This window comes from Corvus brachyrhynchos, unplaced genomic scaffold (assembly GCF_000691975.1).
Source record: "Corvus brachyrhynchos isolate BGI_N302 unplaced genomic scaffold, ASM69197v1 scaffold97, whole genome shotgun sequence".
Taxonomy (NCBI): domain Eukaryota; kingdom Metazoa; phylum Chordata; class Aves; order Passeriformes; family Corvidae; genus Corvus; species Corvus brachyrhynchos.
This window is the reverse complement of record NW_008239758.1, coordinates 6,876,675-6,894,961: the sequence shown is the minus strand read 5'-3', so window position 1 is coordinate 6,894,961 and position 18,287 is coordinate 6,876,675. Positions and strand designations below refer to the sequence as shown.

At 44.9% G+C, this 18,287-nt stretch overlaps 1 protein-coding gene across 1 annotated transcript in view; it reads right to left on the bottom strand.

The window, feature by feature from the left end:
• SLCO3A1 (solute carrier organic anion transporter family member 3A1) overlaps positions 1 to 17,739 on the bottom strand; it is a 109,377-nt gene extending 91,638 nt beyond the window's left edge. Inside the window, 2 exon segments of the mRNA XM_008640158.2 lie at positions 15,691 to 16,156; positions 17,647 to 17,739. Of these exon segments, the coding sequence (XP_008638380.2) occupies positions 15,691 to 16,156; positions 17,647 to 17,739 (559 nt within the window).
• Positions 17,740 to 18,287: the final 548 nt, after the last annotated feature.

Genomic DNA, 18,287 nt, shown 5'->3' with positions numbered 1-18,287 from the left:
TTCCACGGCCGGAGAGACCGCTGCCCGCAGCAGCTCCACTTCAGGGACCTGGGCACGCCGGGACCCTGCAGGCCAGAGCTGCCCAACTGAGGTTCCTTTTAACCTCACTGAAAATAACAGGCCTTGTAGCTCATGGCCAAATGTTAAATGTCACTTTCATGCTAATTTTCAAGCTTGGACACGAGTGTTTGTTTTTCAGGGAATGCTCCAGAAAGCTTCTGCCTTCTGCACAGATGGGTACAGCCAAGATCTAGAAAGCAACCCACCAGAACTGATGAGACTTGATTTTCCTCCTTATGAAATTATTATATCTGTGATTTTGCTGAATATAAAAGGTTAAGACTTAAAATTTGGGATAATGAAAGCAGAAGTTGACTTTCATTTAAAAAAAACCCAACAGAACATTGCAATCACTTCTGCTACACACAAAGCCTACTAAAGGCATTCCTTTACTCAGAAATTAATATTCAAGTTAAGTATTTGACTTGTTAAATTCATTTTTTGTAAGGCTTGTTTTATTGAGTGTTCTTCCTTTCTTAAACTCCCTCCGATTTGCTGCTAGAAAACCCTGAAACAATGGAAATAAAAGGGAGCCAGCATATCCTGGTAAGGTTTAGATCATGTCCAGCTGCATAAGAAGTGTAGATAAACAGGAGGGAGGAACTCAGCCAACAGGATTTTGGGCCCATGGGATGGATGTCATATGTGTGAGGAACGCTTTTTGCCTTCTTGCCATGATTCCAGATAACACAGAGGGCAGAAGAGAAAGGCACAGCTCCTGCCCCATGTGCTCAGGGCTGGATATGCAAGGACACAATCACTCTTATCTCCACTGCACATTAAGCTCTGTGTCACCCTTGAAATTGGTCAGGACCACAAAGCGCTGACGAACCTTCAGTTTATTAATAATTTGTTTTGCTCCCTAGAAAAATTACACTAAAAATACAAAAGAGCATTTTAATTTCCCTTGAAGTAACTTGGAAAATGATCATTCTGATTTAACTTCGGCATTCTGATTTTTTTTTAGTCGTCTACAACTTCCCCTGAAGGGAGTAGTAAACTTGTTGTCTGTCAATGGAGGTTTACTTGGTAACCAGTTGTATGCAAGTGGAATTAGACCTTCTTCGCCATTTTTAGAGCATCCTGGGGATATGCACAGCATTGCACAAATGAAGAACCGCACCAGACAAATAACAGGTTGCCCACCCAAATGGGCTTACATTAATTATGTTAATCCAGTAGAGACAGAGCAGTGTGATTAAACAGTCTCTACTGCCTGGGATTTGGCTGTTATCCAGTGGTAATCCTGCACAATCTGTGTTTGAAGTGTGTGTATAAGGAGGATACTCTAACCACCTATATTCAGAATCAAAGCCAGTGACTTGGGTAGGTGACGGCATCCCTAGATGCAGGAGCAGTTCCTGGAGAGCAGCATCTCCAGAGGTGAGCCCAAAGCTCCAAGCTCAGCTCCAGAGCAGCCAGCCTCTCCCTCGACTACTGTGAACCCAAGGGGCACTGGGGACTTGAAGCTAGGCAGTAACTGTAATTAAACCCCAAAAGCCTCGTTAAGGAAGAGCAGAAGTAGACACCAGAAACAAACCTGGTGCCAAACCCTAACACGCAGCTGTTCCCTATGCACCTGATAGGGGAGGAAGACTCAGCTACACAGACCCTCATTGCAGTCATTCGAGGTTAGATTTGAACTCCCTCTCCCAGAGAGGGGAATCTCTGTACAGGAGGTGGCTCATCCTCCTGCTGCACAGAGGAGTCTGTTCAACAACAACAACTGAAGTGTCACCTCCAAATCTCCCCTTCCTTCAGCTGTAACACAGCAGTTATGAACACAACTGGCTGAAAAAGGGATACTGATTCCCATGCAGCAAAACAGCCTGGGGCATCAGTGGAGCTACAACACACAGCCCTACCAAATCACATGTTTGTGACCAGAAGAAAAGGAGAAGTCCCTCCAGGCAACTGCAGCCACTCTGTGCTGAACAGACAAGTTGTGACAAAGAAGCCCATAACCTCGGCTGGAGGCAATGAGCCTCAATGGCCAATACTGGACCTCCTGCTTCTCTTCCAGTGCCCTCCCACAGAAGGCCATAGGTTACACAAGGAACAGGAGGTGCAGACCCTGCAAAACTGAGCCTGTGCCTGCTCTGTGCCAGCTCCCCACTGCAGCAGTATGCCAGCCTCACCCCAGCAATACCACCAAGTACACTCACTGTCCCCAGAGGCATTGATGGTGGCATGTAGTGTGACACAGCCCCGACTCTTGCTCCTGCAGCAAAAGGTGATCTCAGCTTCTGGCCCAGCTGGCAGCAGAGCCTTGGCACTGAGGTGAGGACCCTGCTGATATATTATCCACTGCTGTAACCACAGCTTATGTATTCGCTCTGTCTCTGCCAGGCTGCCTCCCGTCCAGAAGCATCTCCAGGGAAAGGAAGCAAAAGCCCCAAGTCACTGCTCGCAGGCACAGGGAGCTCTACCCACTGAGGAACCTTCCCCAGCCCATTCAGTCCTAAACATCACCTTTGGCAAGCAGGCAGCAGTTCTGTGCCACCTAGCACTGCTCCAGAGGGAAGCTGGCAGCAAAAACAATGAATCATCTGCTGAACTTTAACTCATGACAGTGTGAGCGTGGACTCCGCTGTGCTGGATACAGCTCTGAAGGCTGTGAGGAGCAGAAGCAGAGGCACAACTTCTGGAATGTGAAGTGGGAAAGGTCTGCTTGTAAACATCAAAATCCATTTCTACACTTGAAACTGACAGAGAAGCCAATCCTTAAATCTAAAGGGATCCACTTAAACAAATTCCAGTCCTCTCACCTGCATCCTTCTGAGACAGAAAGTCTGCAGGATATTGTGGAAAAATCAAGACACTCTCAGAACAAAGGCTGAGGTCCCAACCCTCCTTTTCCCTGCTTTGCACAACAGAAGATGACAAGTGAAAACTGCAGCTCTAGAGAAATGCTCTGTTTCCAACCCTCCTGGACAGAAAGCTGAAGTAGTAACTTCAACATACGCACTCACAGAAGATGATAAACATGTCTACAAGCTATTTCTAAATTCTCAGTCTCATTTGCCAACTGAGATGCTACAGACAGCAAGTAATTTCTCTGTCTCAACAGGGGAGACAGGGCACAAATCTGTAGACAATGCAATGAAATGCTGCTCAGTCAGGAATCAAAGAGCCAATCCTTGCTAAGTGCCTGAATAACAAAGTGCAGATCACTGCTACAGAAGCCCGGTTTGCAATGTGTTCTTTCGTATCATAGTAGAAAAACCCACTCATACAAGCAGGAAATAATGTCCAAATGTACCTATTCTGCTACTCACTTCATGGTGGGTAAACCCACTGCAATCATAAAACCTCCAAACTTATGGGTTTGCTGTACCTGTCACTCCCACAACCTCAACTCAAAGTGCTCTTTGATGATCTGCTGACAACTCAATTGTTCAAGGTTTGCATTTAGTTTGAAAAGCTCAACATCCCCAGCATGAAACACAACATTTTCCTTGGGTCAGCAAAACATGGCAAATGCAGCTTTTATATTTTTCACCCTAACCCTAACTGGGAGAGGCACGGCTCACATTCAAAGGCACAAGTACTCTCTGCCACACGGCTGGGAATGAGTGTTGCTCTGCAGCTCTGTAACATCATCCAATTCTCAGCTGGAGGTTTTCTAGTTAATAAAATGGCCATATGGGGCATTAAAAAACAACACCAAAAAACCAAAAGCATTTCCTTCCTTTGCAACCTTCAGTCTCAAAAATCCCTCCCAAAAAAAAAAAAATGCCAGCCAAAAAGTAAAGCAGCAGCCAGTGGTACTCTTGAAATTCAAGAGCATCTCCTTTTTTTCCTTAAAAGCCTTTTACCCAGCGAAAGCACTATCAGCACCTCTGATCGGTGAGCTGCGGGCAGAAGACAAATAATGATGGGTTGGAGGCAGCAATTAGCATCTTCAGTAAACACTGGATCTCTCTCTGGGAACAAGGCTTCTGGCACACTCGCTTCCGCTCCTGACACCACCCACACTCACCATCAAAACACACTGTTTATTCACAAAACAAGCTTGCTCTGCAACAGAACGGACACCGTGAGCAGCCTGTGGTCTAGGAGGAGGCACACAGCAATACCCTCGTGAATCGTGCAACAGTTGTGACCCAGAAAGGCAACGTTCAGCACAGATTCCACTTAGACACTTGATTCCCATGGGTGTCAATTATTTTAAGAGCCTGAATTTTAATAAAAAAATGGAGTCTTTGGCTGTGAGGATCCAGGCTTCTGTAGACTTAATGGAGATGGCCCATACCATGTTTCTCTTGTATTGGCCGAGCTCCTGTCTTAACTCTGGTTCCTTCAACATCTGCCCCACCACAACCTTAACACGCTGCTGCTCATGTCAACAACTCCACTTTCCCTTTTGCCAACATCCTTATTCTTGCCTCTGCTGAACACAGCAATCGCTCAAGCAGATTTCCCAAATCCTTACCCCATCCTAAGCCACCTCCAACAGCTCCCCAGGGCACTGTAGATTTAATTTCCAATTGCCTTCCTGGGCCGCAGTAAGCAGCAAGGACTTTCTCGAGCATATCCTTAGCCAGCACTACACCTCCTTACTTGCCTCCTCCTTCCTCTGCTCCTCTGGCTCAGCTCTAGAATTTACTGCCCCTCCAGGGCTAATAAAACCCAAACTTGCTGATTTTAAGGCACAGAGTAAGTCTCATCTGTTTACTCAGACTTCAAGTACCACAGGACAGCAAGACTAATTTATTCAGGAAGCTTCACTCAGCTGCTCTCATCTCCATATTAGCACAGTTTTGGGGGGTGCAGAACATGAGATGAACTCAGGGAGCCACACATGGGAGCATTTTACACAGTAATGCTGAAGAGCAGTACAGCTGCATTTTCACTTCTCTTGTTTATCTGAAATTTTCACTTCAACAGGTCTTTTACGCATCGGCAAAACCCATTTAAGACTGTATTTTTCACCTAATGGGATAGCCTGTCCTGATTTTTGCCAGCTGTGCCAGCCTGTGCCTTATCTTCCCTGCCCCAGCACACTTTCTCACCAGTCCAAGGAATTCCCAGTGCATTACTATCCGTGATGGGATGCTGCAAGATCAGAGTGGTATCATGACTGCTAATTCAGCAGATTTTTGATAGGCAGATGCTACTTCTAAGACATCTTTACTCCAGAAGAAGTTTTGTGCCTGCTTCACCACCTTCACAGCCTTAAAGCCAAAATCCTAAACATCCAATCAAGAAAGCAACAGTCTTGGGAAGAAAAATACACAACCTAACTAGGAGATAAGAAAAGCCACATGGAACTGTGGAATTTGTTACCATTTTGGTTGTGCAGGCTGTGAGTGAGGTTCAAAGATGACTAGACAAGTCTGGGATGTGCATCCCTGTACTGCTGGCTCCTGGAAACGAGTTACAGAAGAGTGAAGAGTCTTCTTGCAACTCGCCAACTCCTATCACAGCCTGTGCTGGAGGGGACCTTAAATTCCAACACCCCTGCCATGGGCAGGGACACCTTCCACTAGACCAGGCTGCTCAGAGCCCCATCCAGCCTGGCCTTGGAGACTTCCAGGGACTGGGCATCCACCAGCTCTCTGTGCAACCTGTGCCAGTGCCTCACCACCCTCACAGTAAAGAGGTTTTTTTTCCTAATATCTAATCTAAATCTCCTCTCCCTTTGAAGCCATCTGCCCTCATCCTGTCACTGTATGCTCTTGTAAATAGTCTCTCTCCACTATGCAAAGACAGTGCTGGTCTCAGTTCAAGCATCCAGCTCCTGGAAGCAAGTTAAACATAGCTTGCAGAGGTGGAGCAGGCTAGTGCTAGCAGACAAAAAGCCAGGATCTGTAACCCCTCTGACACTGAAAAGAAAGGAACGTTTGCACCCATGGAAGATGCATTGCTTTGCAGGAATGTAGTGAAATGCTTTAGTTCTCAGAGCAATTGCAGAGCACTGGAGCCAGAATTCCTGGGGTCTATTCTCACCCTCTTGCTAACTTGCTTTATAACCCTGGAGACATTGCTGAGTAGGAGTATTTGCTTAACCTAAGCTTAACTTCAGTTTTGCGCCTGCTTATAAATCAAGTACCTCCAGGACTCTCAGCTCCTAATGAGGTGTGGTATACAATTACAGAAGAGACTGTTTCCATTTGATAGGGAATTCTCACCAACACATGAAGTTAAACAAGGTTTAAGGAGACAAGAAGTTGTTTTACCAGATAAGGTGACAACTAGGAAACAAAAAGTTAAACATTCTCGAGTATGATTAGTCACACTGGTCAGAACAAGATCCACCAAGCACGAACATGCGTGTGTGAAATAGGTGTTATCTCTCCCTGCAAACCTCTTACCCTCTGGCACTTGTGGGAAACTCTTCACAGAACTCTTACACAAAACCACCACAAATAATTTAGTTTCCTGCAAGGCTGCTTCCTGCAGTCTACAACGCAGCTCGCTTGTCTCCCACCAGTATCGCAACAGCACATTTACAGAGGACATGAAGATGTGCGTGGAGATAAAACAGAAGCGCAATAAAACATCTGTATGCTTGCATTCCAGCAGTGTGAGTTTTTATAGAAAATGGGGAGAGGCAATACTGAAAACACACACACATCTCTACACCACAAAACCAACAAGTGCCCAGAATAAACGAACGCTCAGGAGGAACAGACAGCTCAGGCCAGTAAAGCATTAGTCAGTGCTCAAGACACCTCAGAAGCATGGCCAGGGGACTCTGTAGTTCACTTCTTGCATGCTACCACCCCTTTCAGTCTCTAACCCCAGCACAAAGTTTGTAACTGCCTGCTGAGAAAAAGCTCTCTAACAAGTCTTATTCTTTTGATGATCAGTCTGATTGAATTAGGACATCCATATGTTATAGCTGATGGCTAACAAGATAGAGGTGGTTTTTCACCACATGGGTAATTGGTCTCTGCAGCAATTACTAATACACCAAACTTGTCCCAGTTGGCTTTTCCTCCCCCCTAATATTATTTCTTTCGAACTCTAATAAGCAGTATCACTGTCTTGTACAAACAGTTACAGTGGTTTTGTCTAACACTGAGGGCAGGAACATACAGAAAACTGCAGGGAAAAAGTGAGGTAAACATAGGGAGACAGAGAGGAAAGAACTGGTGCACAGAGCATCTTGCTCTTCTACCTGTTTGAACATTCAAATGTTCACTATTTCTATGACCTGCTACCTTTAGTCAGATCCTGCTCCTTGTCACAGACACAGCTTTGTTTGGCTGCACTCAAGTGCTCTGAGGTATTAAGTCAAAGAGCAACATCACATGCTGTTAACTTCTATCCAAGAAACTAAATCTCACATTTTAATTGGTTAATAAAGGGCAAAATTTGAATAGTCTCCTCCACACAAAATCCCTATTATTGAAATCAAAAGGGGGCTTAGTGGGAGCAGGCCTCCCTCTTAGGAAAAGCCAAATACCTCATTAGCAGCATAGTTAATGGAATGGCTATACCTTGGCAGAAAGAAATCTGATAAAAGACTGAGTCCTTTCAAATGAGCAAAGTTTGAAGAAGCAGTTTTGGGACCAGACACCAACTTTGACCCAAACAACCAAATTTTGAGGAAGCAAAGCCAAAAGGATTTGTCCAAAGACAAGGGGGTAGTGTGTAGCCTAATAACCCCAGATTTATGCAAACTTTCCATTTACGCAAAACAAATAAATCCTTAGTCATGAACTTTCAACATTCACCAAACCAAGGAAGGGCTTCCGCTCCACTGGCTCTTCTCATGGCTGCTAAGGTGACCACAAAGCACGTTGAGGAATTTTATTTTTGTTTTACAAGGTACCCATCACTTGTGGCCACACTTTTTCCTCCAGGCTGCATCAGACAGTCATAGTTAGAGAGGGTGCACGGATGTCCCCACAGCAGCTCTGCCCCAAGTCTCACACTGCTGGGCCATCTCACACCCTCACAAGGCCTGTTGGGATCATGGTTTTGAACTACTACAGGGTCAATTCAGACTAGATATATGGAAGAAACATAGCACATGACACACTGACAGAGAGTTGTGGAGTGCCCTGCACAGTCTCCAATGCCCAGCAAAGCCAGGATAAAAACACACTTTGGCAGCTGAGCGCTGCCAGGCCCTGTGTGTGAACAGAGCCACGGGTTTGTGCCATGGCACTGCTTGGGACTTTGCAAAAGCAAACACTTTTAGGAGCTTAGTCAAATAGCACTTACTTGGCACCTAAAGGGTGTAAGCGTCAGCTTGCCCAGCACCCAGCTCAGACCTGCAGCAACCTCTCCAAAGGGCAAAACAACTTGGTCAAGCCCCTCACCCAGCCACAGGAGAGGCAGTTGTGAAAGAGGGAAAGCAGGAGCTTGTGTGAAAGAGCTTTGCATTCTCTTATACACTCATATGAGCACCTTGTCCTGCAGATAAGTGAGTAACACCCAGCCAGCGTTCTGAATTGTGCTGGCACAGGGGGAAATTCTGTGCCTTGCCCCACCACAGGAAACAGAGCCCCAGGTGTCCTCAGTGCCAGCCTGTAAACCGTGACCAAAACATCTGGAGGCTCCTTATGTGCAACAAGTCAGGGAGTCTCGGTCAAGTCCCCAGGCAAAGGGCCAAGATTGGCACACACCACTCCTGCTTATGCCATCAAGGAGGCACAATACAGCCTTCAGTTTTTGACATGGGCAACTCACCACCTTTCAATCTATTTAATTAATTTTATGAACTTTAGGACTCTGCATATGTGCCATTTAAATGACAAGGGCACTGCACTAAGGAGGCTGCCCCAGGAATGATGTACCTCACTAGGCCCTCCCAGCTGACGACAGTTTAAAGTACATTACAGAAAAAACCCAACATGCTCAACAAATGGACTGATTTTACAAGACATCAGAGTCAGCGAGTCCCAATTAAGCCAGAACTCAGCTGCAGAGTACACAGAGAGCACAGACTAACATAGAAACAGCTCCCACCCTCAGTATGCTTTCACACAAAGTCATTTGTGTTGGACCCAAGCTTTATTTACTCTGCTCATAACAAAAAAAAAAACAAAAACCCAACAAAAAACTATTAGCAGAAGGTTAAGGTAACTGAAACAATTGCTGTAAAATAATGGAGCCCAGAGCAGTTACGACTTTGTGCATATATTTGTTTAATTGAATAAATACATCCATTCAGCTACTGCTTTTCACAACAGCCTTCCTGCCTGCAGTGGGAAAGGTTATTCCCATTAATTGATTTGTTACTGCTCTAATACACCCTACACTTGCTTGTGTTTCCATTTAATTTTCCAGGGTATTACCACTAGCACTGTAAAAGGGGACATGTGTAACCAAGCCAGCCCCACTGACACACAGCAAATGAGAACACCCATCCCTCCCCAAAGGGGCATAATTATAAAAGGCTGCAGGTTATCAATGGATCAGTGGGTTAATACTGGGATATCCGCATGAAGCCATGTAATTTAATCTGATCACAGCCCACGGGGAAGACAACCCAGTGAATCTGATGCAAAGACACCTTTCAGTAATGAACAGGCATCACAGCCCTAGCGCTGGCAGCAGCACGACTCGGAGCTCAGTGCTAATACTGTGTCTTTCTCAGCCCATGGGAGACTGTGATAGAAAGGAAAGGCTCTCCAAATCACCCGTAGGAGGATGCATTTACTGAACAAAAGCATTACAGAATTCCATCAAGTCTTTAGGCTAAAAATATTACACACCTATAAAACTGCCTATACCAGCAAGGAGAAAAGCAATTCTTGCTTCTGTGCCCACGTGGGGGTGGACAAACTCACCAGGCAGCTGATGGGTATGGAGTGGGAACAGAGTAAATACAACAGATAGGAGTCAGCTACAATCCACTACAAAAGACCTCACAGGCTCTTAAAGGAAAAAGAGTAAGGAATGTACAAGGCTGGCAGAGCCTTAGGTGGTGAGCTCAGGGAAGCATGCTCCAGCAAGAAGGGCTAACGTGAATAAAGTACCTATGTTGCTTGCAGACCACAAATGAGCACAAAAGGAAGGAGTGTGGCCGTGTGGGAAATGCTGAAGCATTTCCAGCCATGTGAGGAGTGAAAGGATAAGCAGTCAGGATGGGCAGAGCTGTACAGGTGGGTCCTAAAGGCTTTCAGGTGGGTCCTAAAGGCTTTCCAATCAATACACATCAACAGACAGCCTCAAGAGGCTGACAATATGACCTGTACGCTATAAACACACAATTATTCCACTTGTGGTTTAAAAATGTAGGTTGAGACATACATGTCAAGAAATTTGAGAGATTTGGAATGGGCAAGACTGAGCAAAATACATTCCTCCTCCATGTAAGAGACTTTTCATCTGGTAGAGATGAAACTAGCAACCCTTGAACATACAAAATGTTGACCCAAACTCTGATTTCAGCAGCTTATAACTTGCCATTAACTCACCACCATAGATACTAACTCTCAGATTTAATTCTTGTCAGTCGAGAAAATGTTTCTCCTCCAAAGCACAATGGCTGCTATCAGTTTGACTGACGTAAGCTAACATAAGTGATTTCTTCAAATGGACAAATTTATCCCTGGAGACAGCAAGATTCCAAATAGGGCATGTTTGTCTTCCTCTGCAGCAAATCTTGAGTTGGTCCTTAAAGTAAGAGAGAAGGCACCAGAAGCAAGAGTGAGCTTTCTCTCTGTCATCACAAAACAAAAAGTGCTTCTACTGATGCAAAATAAGCCCACCCTAATACAAAGGTCAAAGCCAGCAGGGTCCTGTTCCTCTTACAGGATTAGTCCCATCTAGGCAGATGTGGAAAGAACACACCATTCTCTTGAGTTCTCTTCTTACACCAAGGGTAGGAGCTGCAACGACCACATAATAAAACCAAAATACACACAGAAGAGGCCAAACAGAAGCCCAGGAGATAAGACAGAAGAAAGCAGCTAAACAGAAGCATCCAGCAGAGCTGAGTTATCCATTTTTCCATTCCTGTGCCCTGCCATGAAACAGACCAAGGACAGCTCTATGCCTCAGAGGATGCTGTGCTGAGACACACCCTCGCACACCAGTAACTCAGGAGCACTCCTCAGCAACGCTCCTTGACTCAAGACTTGTCCCTTCTGGGATTTCCTTTAAGCCATTCTTCACGTTACTGCAATTCAGCGAGGAGCCCCAAAGTCATGGGTCCTGAACATGTGGGGCATGTGCCCATGATGCCAAACACAGAGACAGCTTCAACAAATATAAAGAGAAACTATGAAATGCATTAAAGATCAGCACAGCATTCTTCTGAATGAGCCTCACAGTCTGGCAGGGCTCCTTCCAATATCAATATCAATTTCCTCCATCAACAGGAGACAGAATAATAGCAACTTCCTCTGTTTAATACAGCCCTTAATTGTCCCAGATCAAATACTGGCTCCCAGAGGCTATTAATTCTGCTCTATAGGTAGCCGTGTCCTAGACAAGATGCAAAAACTTTTATCAGCAAATGTTAAATGCAGCAGGAAGGCCAGAAGGTGTGTCTCAGGACTGCTAACAACACTAACCAAACACATCACTGCACTGGTTCTAATGGAACTCACAAAGCACTGCTGGGAGCAGCACGGGCACCAGACAACACTTGCAAGCTCTTGCTTATCTGAGAGGCAGCAAATCCATACAGTCACTGTCAGATCAGGGGTTTTTTCCCCTCTTTGTATCAGCCACAATGCCTCTGATCCCCCTCCTAATGACAAAGTCCTCATTGATTTCAGGAGAGCTCAGCAAGACTGAGCAGAAAAACTAAAAAAGGAAATGCCAAGTGAGTCATTAGTGGGTGGAGGAAAGAACCGTATAGTAAGTAGTCTTCAACTTTTACTCCTTTAAAATAAACAGTGCCACAAATTGAAGGAATCCTTTGACACTGGTGAAGATGGAGCAATAACAAGCCCTGCATAATCTGTAGGAATGATGAATTCCTCCACTAAAAGGGGCTACTTATGCCAATAAGCACACAGGTAAAATTAATCTGCTTGTCTGGAAGCCTCTAAATGGGAGTTCAGATATTAAATACAAGAGGGAAGCAAGCAAACCAGCACCAATTAGAACATTTTCCCAAACTTCAAATAGCTAAGAAAATTCCTTTATTTCTTCCATCTTTTTGCTGCTACTGCCAGCATTACAACCTTTGTGTTGAGCAGGAGCTCAGATGCTGAAATGGGAGGAGATTTTATTCCCCATCATTAGGTTTTACTTGACCAGCAACCTGTTCAAGTGAAAGATGTTCCTTGCCCACTCCAGGGGGCAGGAGCTGGATGATCTTTGAGGTCCCTTCCAACCTGAACTGTTCTAGGACTCTACGATTAACCCAAGCAGGCATGGTGCCGTGATCTTTCTAACCCTGCTACAGCACAAATGCGTTCCCTTTTGAACATACTTTGGTGTGTACTTTCACACACTCATCTCTTTGATTCATTTTGCCCTGGGTTACTAAAACACAGCCCTTTTTCCTAGACCTGGTTACTACAGCAACGGAATCTTTTTGAGTTTGGTAGCAACACATTGCAGGCACCAAAAAAAAAAAAAAAAAAAAAAAAAAAAAAAAAAATGCCATTAGTTCAAGAAATGTGAAGCCGCAAGTCAGCAGCCCATGCAGAGGAATATTCCTGTAGTATCTCACCTGCCTCTCTAATTAAGAAACGCTATGAATCCCCACCTCCTTGGCAGAGCACAAGCCTGAGCAACCTCTGACTTCAAAGGATGCACAACAGAGGTGCACTGCCCACAACCTCCTGTGTGCCTGTCACTGCAGAGAAACCACAAGAGAAATCTGATGGGCTTCATAGGCAGAAGAATATTACACTGCACAGATGTTATTAGTTCCACTAATGATTAAAGCCAAAGCACCACTTTAAACTCCATATGGTACCACATCTGCATTCTTCTGCACACACGAGTATTAACACAAAAAAAAAAAGTTTGGGGGGGTGTTCTTGGGGTTTGGACTTTTTTTTAATAACCAGAGAAGCCTTCCTGTATTGTCAATTCATTGCAAAGTGACTGTATTAGATATTATATTATTACTCCACTTAACTCTTACTCAGAACAATAAAAAAACCCTCTCAGCACACAAAGTTATTTCTATCCAATTCACTGCCTTGGGACACAAGAGGGTTTTTACTGCAGAGGTGAACAATGACTGGTCCTTAGCTGTCAGGTTCAGAGACTGCTGCTAACCCTCAGCTACAGTCCAGCCCAATGCAGCACACACTCAGCATAAGCAATACATTGAAGACGGCACAAACTGGTCAATCTGATCATTTCTCAGCAGCAGCCAGTCATTCTAGAAAGTTCAGCCAGACTATTATCACTGTTATTAATTAGTTCCTGTCCTGAGAGAATGATCTATGCCAGATTTGCCCCTAATTTCAACTGAGGGAACTTACCCAAAAACATTTCATCTGGTCACACACAGCCCCCACTGAGTGAGAGTGCTATTATGAGAAAGCAAACTGATAAATATAGCACGGTGACAGTATCCACTCTGCAGTTATTTCCTCTGCGAAACAGAGCAGAATGAAGTGGGTAAGCTGCTCAGCTAGCTTTCTTCTGAAGCCACTGAAAACTGCATTGATGATATCAACAAAAATAATCAGTGAAAGACAAATCTGAGCAAGTAATTCTCAAACAGCATTTAAACCGAGCAATCCGACCTCCTCTCAAGTATCCACCAACACAAGATGACACTTCCACTAGTTTCTTCTCCATTTATATTCATTCATGTAATAGATTTTTTTCCTGTTAGCTTTTATTTTCACTAGCCAAATTGATTGCAAATTGATAGATTAATTAATCATCCAGTATCTGAAACCCTACTTGTGATAGATAGGCTAGGACAGGGCACAAATTAAACTTCATTGCTGATTAAGTGTGCATACACAGGCACTCTTCTGCAATCCGTAATTCAGATGTAGAAATTCAGCTTATGATTTCCATAGCTAAAGCCAGAAAGCAAACAACCCCAAAATGCCTGGGGTTTTGTGGTGAGTTTTTTTGGTGTGGTTTTGTTTGTTTGTTTTTAAACTCCACATGTAGTAATGAACATGGTTAGATAACATCCTTATCTCTACAGGAAAAATAAAAAAGCAGCCTATAGTAAGCAGAAATAATTTTCTGGAAGTATTTTCCCAGCTACAGTTGAACTGCCAACTTTAAAGACGTTATTTTAGCATACAAGATGAATGTAGCTCAGGAAGAAGAAGAATCACTCCTCCTAATCCTTCTCTCATACACCCTCCTCCAGCCCTGTTCTCAAGACATGAAGCATTGCCTAAAAAAATGCCCATGGAACAGACCGAAAGAAGCTGCTGCTCCTCTATATAGTTATATATAATAGATAATCTTAGAATCACTCTTAATTCCAGCTCATTATTTATGGTGTTGGCACAGTTGCTTCAGTGAATTCAGTCTCGTTATTCACCTTTGGGTTGTACAGCAACTTGTATTTCATACATCATCCTTCTTTGTCCAGTGGATCCCTCACAAACACTTACAGAAAATGCCACGCTATGTAGTGACTTTCCACCAGGCTTCTGCGCTGTCCCAAGACAGTGAACAGCACTCAGAAAGTCAGCAGGACTGCTTAGCTTTGCTGTCTATGGCCACACCCAGAATGGAAACTTGATAAAAATGTCTTTGGATGAAAACCAAACAGGAACAGGATCGCTCATTCAAAGTCACGCCAAGATGGGGATGATGGGACAAGTGCACACTTTTGGTTACCAAGACTATACTAACAAGTGCAGAAAGATCTCAGTAATGGCTGCATGCACTCCACTGATTTATTGCATTGGTGCAGCTTATCTAGTGACAAGTCCTGCAGAAAGAGGAATGTGCCAAGCTGGAACATTTTTTCAAAGAAAACTTCACCAACAACATCCTTTTCAAACCTGCTGGGAGGGGGAACTACTGCTGAAACCCATAAGCACTTTACCCCAGTAACTGAGATGTTTCATTGGGTAATCAAAGGCACATTTCACAGCTTAACCATCTGAAAGAATTTTGCAACATGATCACCAGAACCACAAGTTCTACTCCGGGCTCACTGCATCTCAAAATAGACCTCATCAGCTTCCACATCCTGTTCCGTTACAGGGATCACATTAGCAAGGGTCCTGCTACAGCATCCTAGGTCACAGCACCTACTCTGTAACTAGCACTTCCTTGCTAAAATGTGACAGTGGTAGTGAGAATGCACGTGTCCTCTCAGTCTCCTTAGACTGCAGTGATCACTCAGACACATGCTTTGGAACAGGAAGAGAACTAGGGTATCTTGTGGGAAAACAAAAACAAAATAAAAAAAATCGATCATCATCACACATACCACTTGAAAATTCTTCAGCTAAAACCCAGCCACAAGCCAACAATGTAAGAATTTAAAGCAATCTGGGCAAACACAAAAGAAGGAATGAGCATCTGCCCAATCACCCAGTAGTAATCACCAAGGCTGTCAACCTTTACCACTGCTACAATATGAGCAAACAGCATTGTGTTTCCCTGCTGCTTGATGCAGAAACCCATGCCAAGTTACCTTCACAAGCACAGCAGCACACGGAGAAGAGGCCTTGAGGCATCCCTTCCACTGGCACCAAAGAGGGAACAAGAGCCAGATGCCAGCCCACAAGGAAAACCTTCCGTGAGAAGTTCAGAGAGCCTTACCTATGTACAGGGAGGAATCTTTCCGTCTGACGTGGTCATCGATGTAGGAAACTCCCAGGGGCTGGACAGGGGTAGCACCAATGCCCAGGAGGACCTGTGCCCCGATGAGCAGCAAGTACATCATGTTGGTAGCAGTCCTATTCCTGCAGATAAGGTCCGGGTCTGGTCCCTCATCGCTGGTGGACCCGTTGACAGCACACACATCCCTCCCTTCAGCACCCCAGCGTATTTCTCCCGATTCATATTCGTACTGGTGGGTCAGAAATTCAGGCAACGCAGAAAGGAGGGCACCCAAGGCCATGACTATCCCTCCACATCCTATCAAGCGTGGCCGGTGTCCTCGGGCTCCAAAGTAGCTCACGAAGAGGATGAGGGCCAGGTTGCCAATCTCAAAGCTGCTGGCAATGACGCCCACGTCAGCACTCTGGAGGTTGAATCGCCGCTCCAAGGTGGTTAAAACACTCACCTACAACAGAAATCCAGAGAAAATTACATTCCATGCCTTCCATTCTCCCCATATGTACTACTAAAGTGTAAATCTCCTTGACTTTTCCTTGGAGCTGAAAACATATCCATCAAGGACATCCAAACCACAGTATAGTAGCTGACCTCCAAGCATGACCTGACTGTTCAAATACAGCCACATCAGAAGGTCCTAATACCAAGTGACATTTCACAGCCTACCACCTGTCCAAGCACACGTCCACTTCCGAATTCCTGTGCCCATCAGTGTGTATTTTGGATGCCTGCAGACACCCATGATTCCACGATTTGTCAGCCTGTCTTTGGGCTCCCTTTCTGTTTGAAGGCAGAACCTTCACAGTGCACTGTCCCACAGAACCATGGCACAAACCACACTGAACTTCACATCCTGCCAGGCCCAGCCTTTCCCTTGGAACAAAGTGCAGTTAGGGAGCAGCAGAAAACCCTGCAGATACTTTGCTTGCACAGCACCACGAGGCCATTGAGCCAGTCAGAGACAGCGATGTACAAACAGGCAGTTTGGCTGCACCGAATGGTTTTACTGAAGGATATAAATAAAATGCTGATCAAAGGACTTAAACTGTTTGTGGATAAGTTAATGACTGGGATCGTCACAGAGTATTTTTGAGAAGACAGGCCAATCAAGGTTTACATAGAAGACTTAAATCCACCATGAAGAAGGGATGACTTAAGAAATTGTGGGTGTTTAACACTAAGAAAAGAGAAGCCCATGAATAGTCTTCAAATATTTAACATTGCTGCAAAAAGAAATGACCTGTTCTTTGAATTCAAAATGGACAGGACAAGAAGTGACAAGTTTAAACTGCAGCAGAGATGATTCAGGTTAGACACAAGGTGGTGAGAAACCAGATTTTACTGGTAAGGATTGTGAGGCACTGAAATATGCTCCTGGAAAGGCTGCAGAAGTCTTTAACAGAGACTTCTAACAGCATCCATCAGGAAAGACACAGGTATGACTGATCTTGCCATGGGGCAGGAAAATGAACGAGATCATCTCTTGAGAGCTCTTCCAATCTTGATTACATGGTGCAGTGAAACAGAGTGTGGGTTTTCTGCACCAGTCACAGCACTGATCAGAGCATGAAGGATGAACCATCAAGTACCTCACTTGCTGTCAGCCCTGCTCAAGGGGAAAACAGGGTATTCTCATGTCTATGGCAGTGTCCCTCTTACACAGTAAAAAAAAAAAAACAAAACAACAAAAGAAGTCTTGAACACATCACAGAAATGCCAGAAATGTTTACCTTGAATAAAAAACTATCTAGTTTTTCAGACTGCAAAAGATGAAGGTATTTAAGATTGTCCTAAAAGAGGCAGGTTTCTCTAGTCTAAAAAAAATGTGATAAAGACCTCAGAGCAGAAGGTAGCCCCTGGATAGAATAAAAATAGCCTCCCACTGGAGGCACTGAAAATCTTTGCTGATAAACCTCACGGAACAGGAGCCAGCCTGACCGACTTTAAAGTATTTTGACAGCAGTTCTTCTCCAGGGGCAGTTTGCCTCTGCTAGGGTACACCAGGGCACAGCTGGACAAAGACAGCCCCATCGGCAACAAAACGGAAAGTGGAAACAACCCACCCCTGCTGCTTTGCATAAGCAAAAGCTCCCAAACCTGACTCTGGTAAGTGTCCAAGTCAGATCTCCAAAACTAGACTGTTTTAATGTTTCCTGAAACTCCAGCCTTCTTCTCATACAGGCAGCTATCATTTTATACTACCAGTGTAATCCTCCCCCATTGAAGAGCCAAGAGCTGAGGAAGGCAGGGAGAAAGAAACCTAAAAACCAAATCCTATGAATAAAGACAGCGCCAAGAGCAGTAATTCTTCCCATGCCAAAGCCAGGTGCGTGGGTCAGAAGGAGAGGAGATCACCACTCTGCCTGCAACACCAGGTGCAGGTCCATGTTGGGATGAACAGCTCCATGACTCACGAGGGACAACGGTGTCCTCTGTGCGAAGGCACAGCACAGCCTGTCCCTGCTCCAGCAGCCTCAGCGAGCAGGGCTGGAGCTCACATCCAGCAGGGACACTGCTGCTCCCAGCCCTCCGTGGGAGCTGTGACAGCCGAGCAGGTGAGCACAGACACTGCTAGAAAA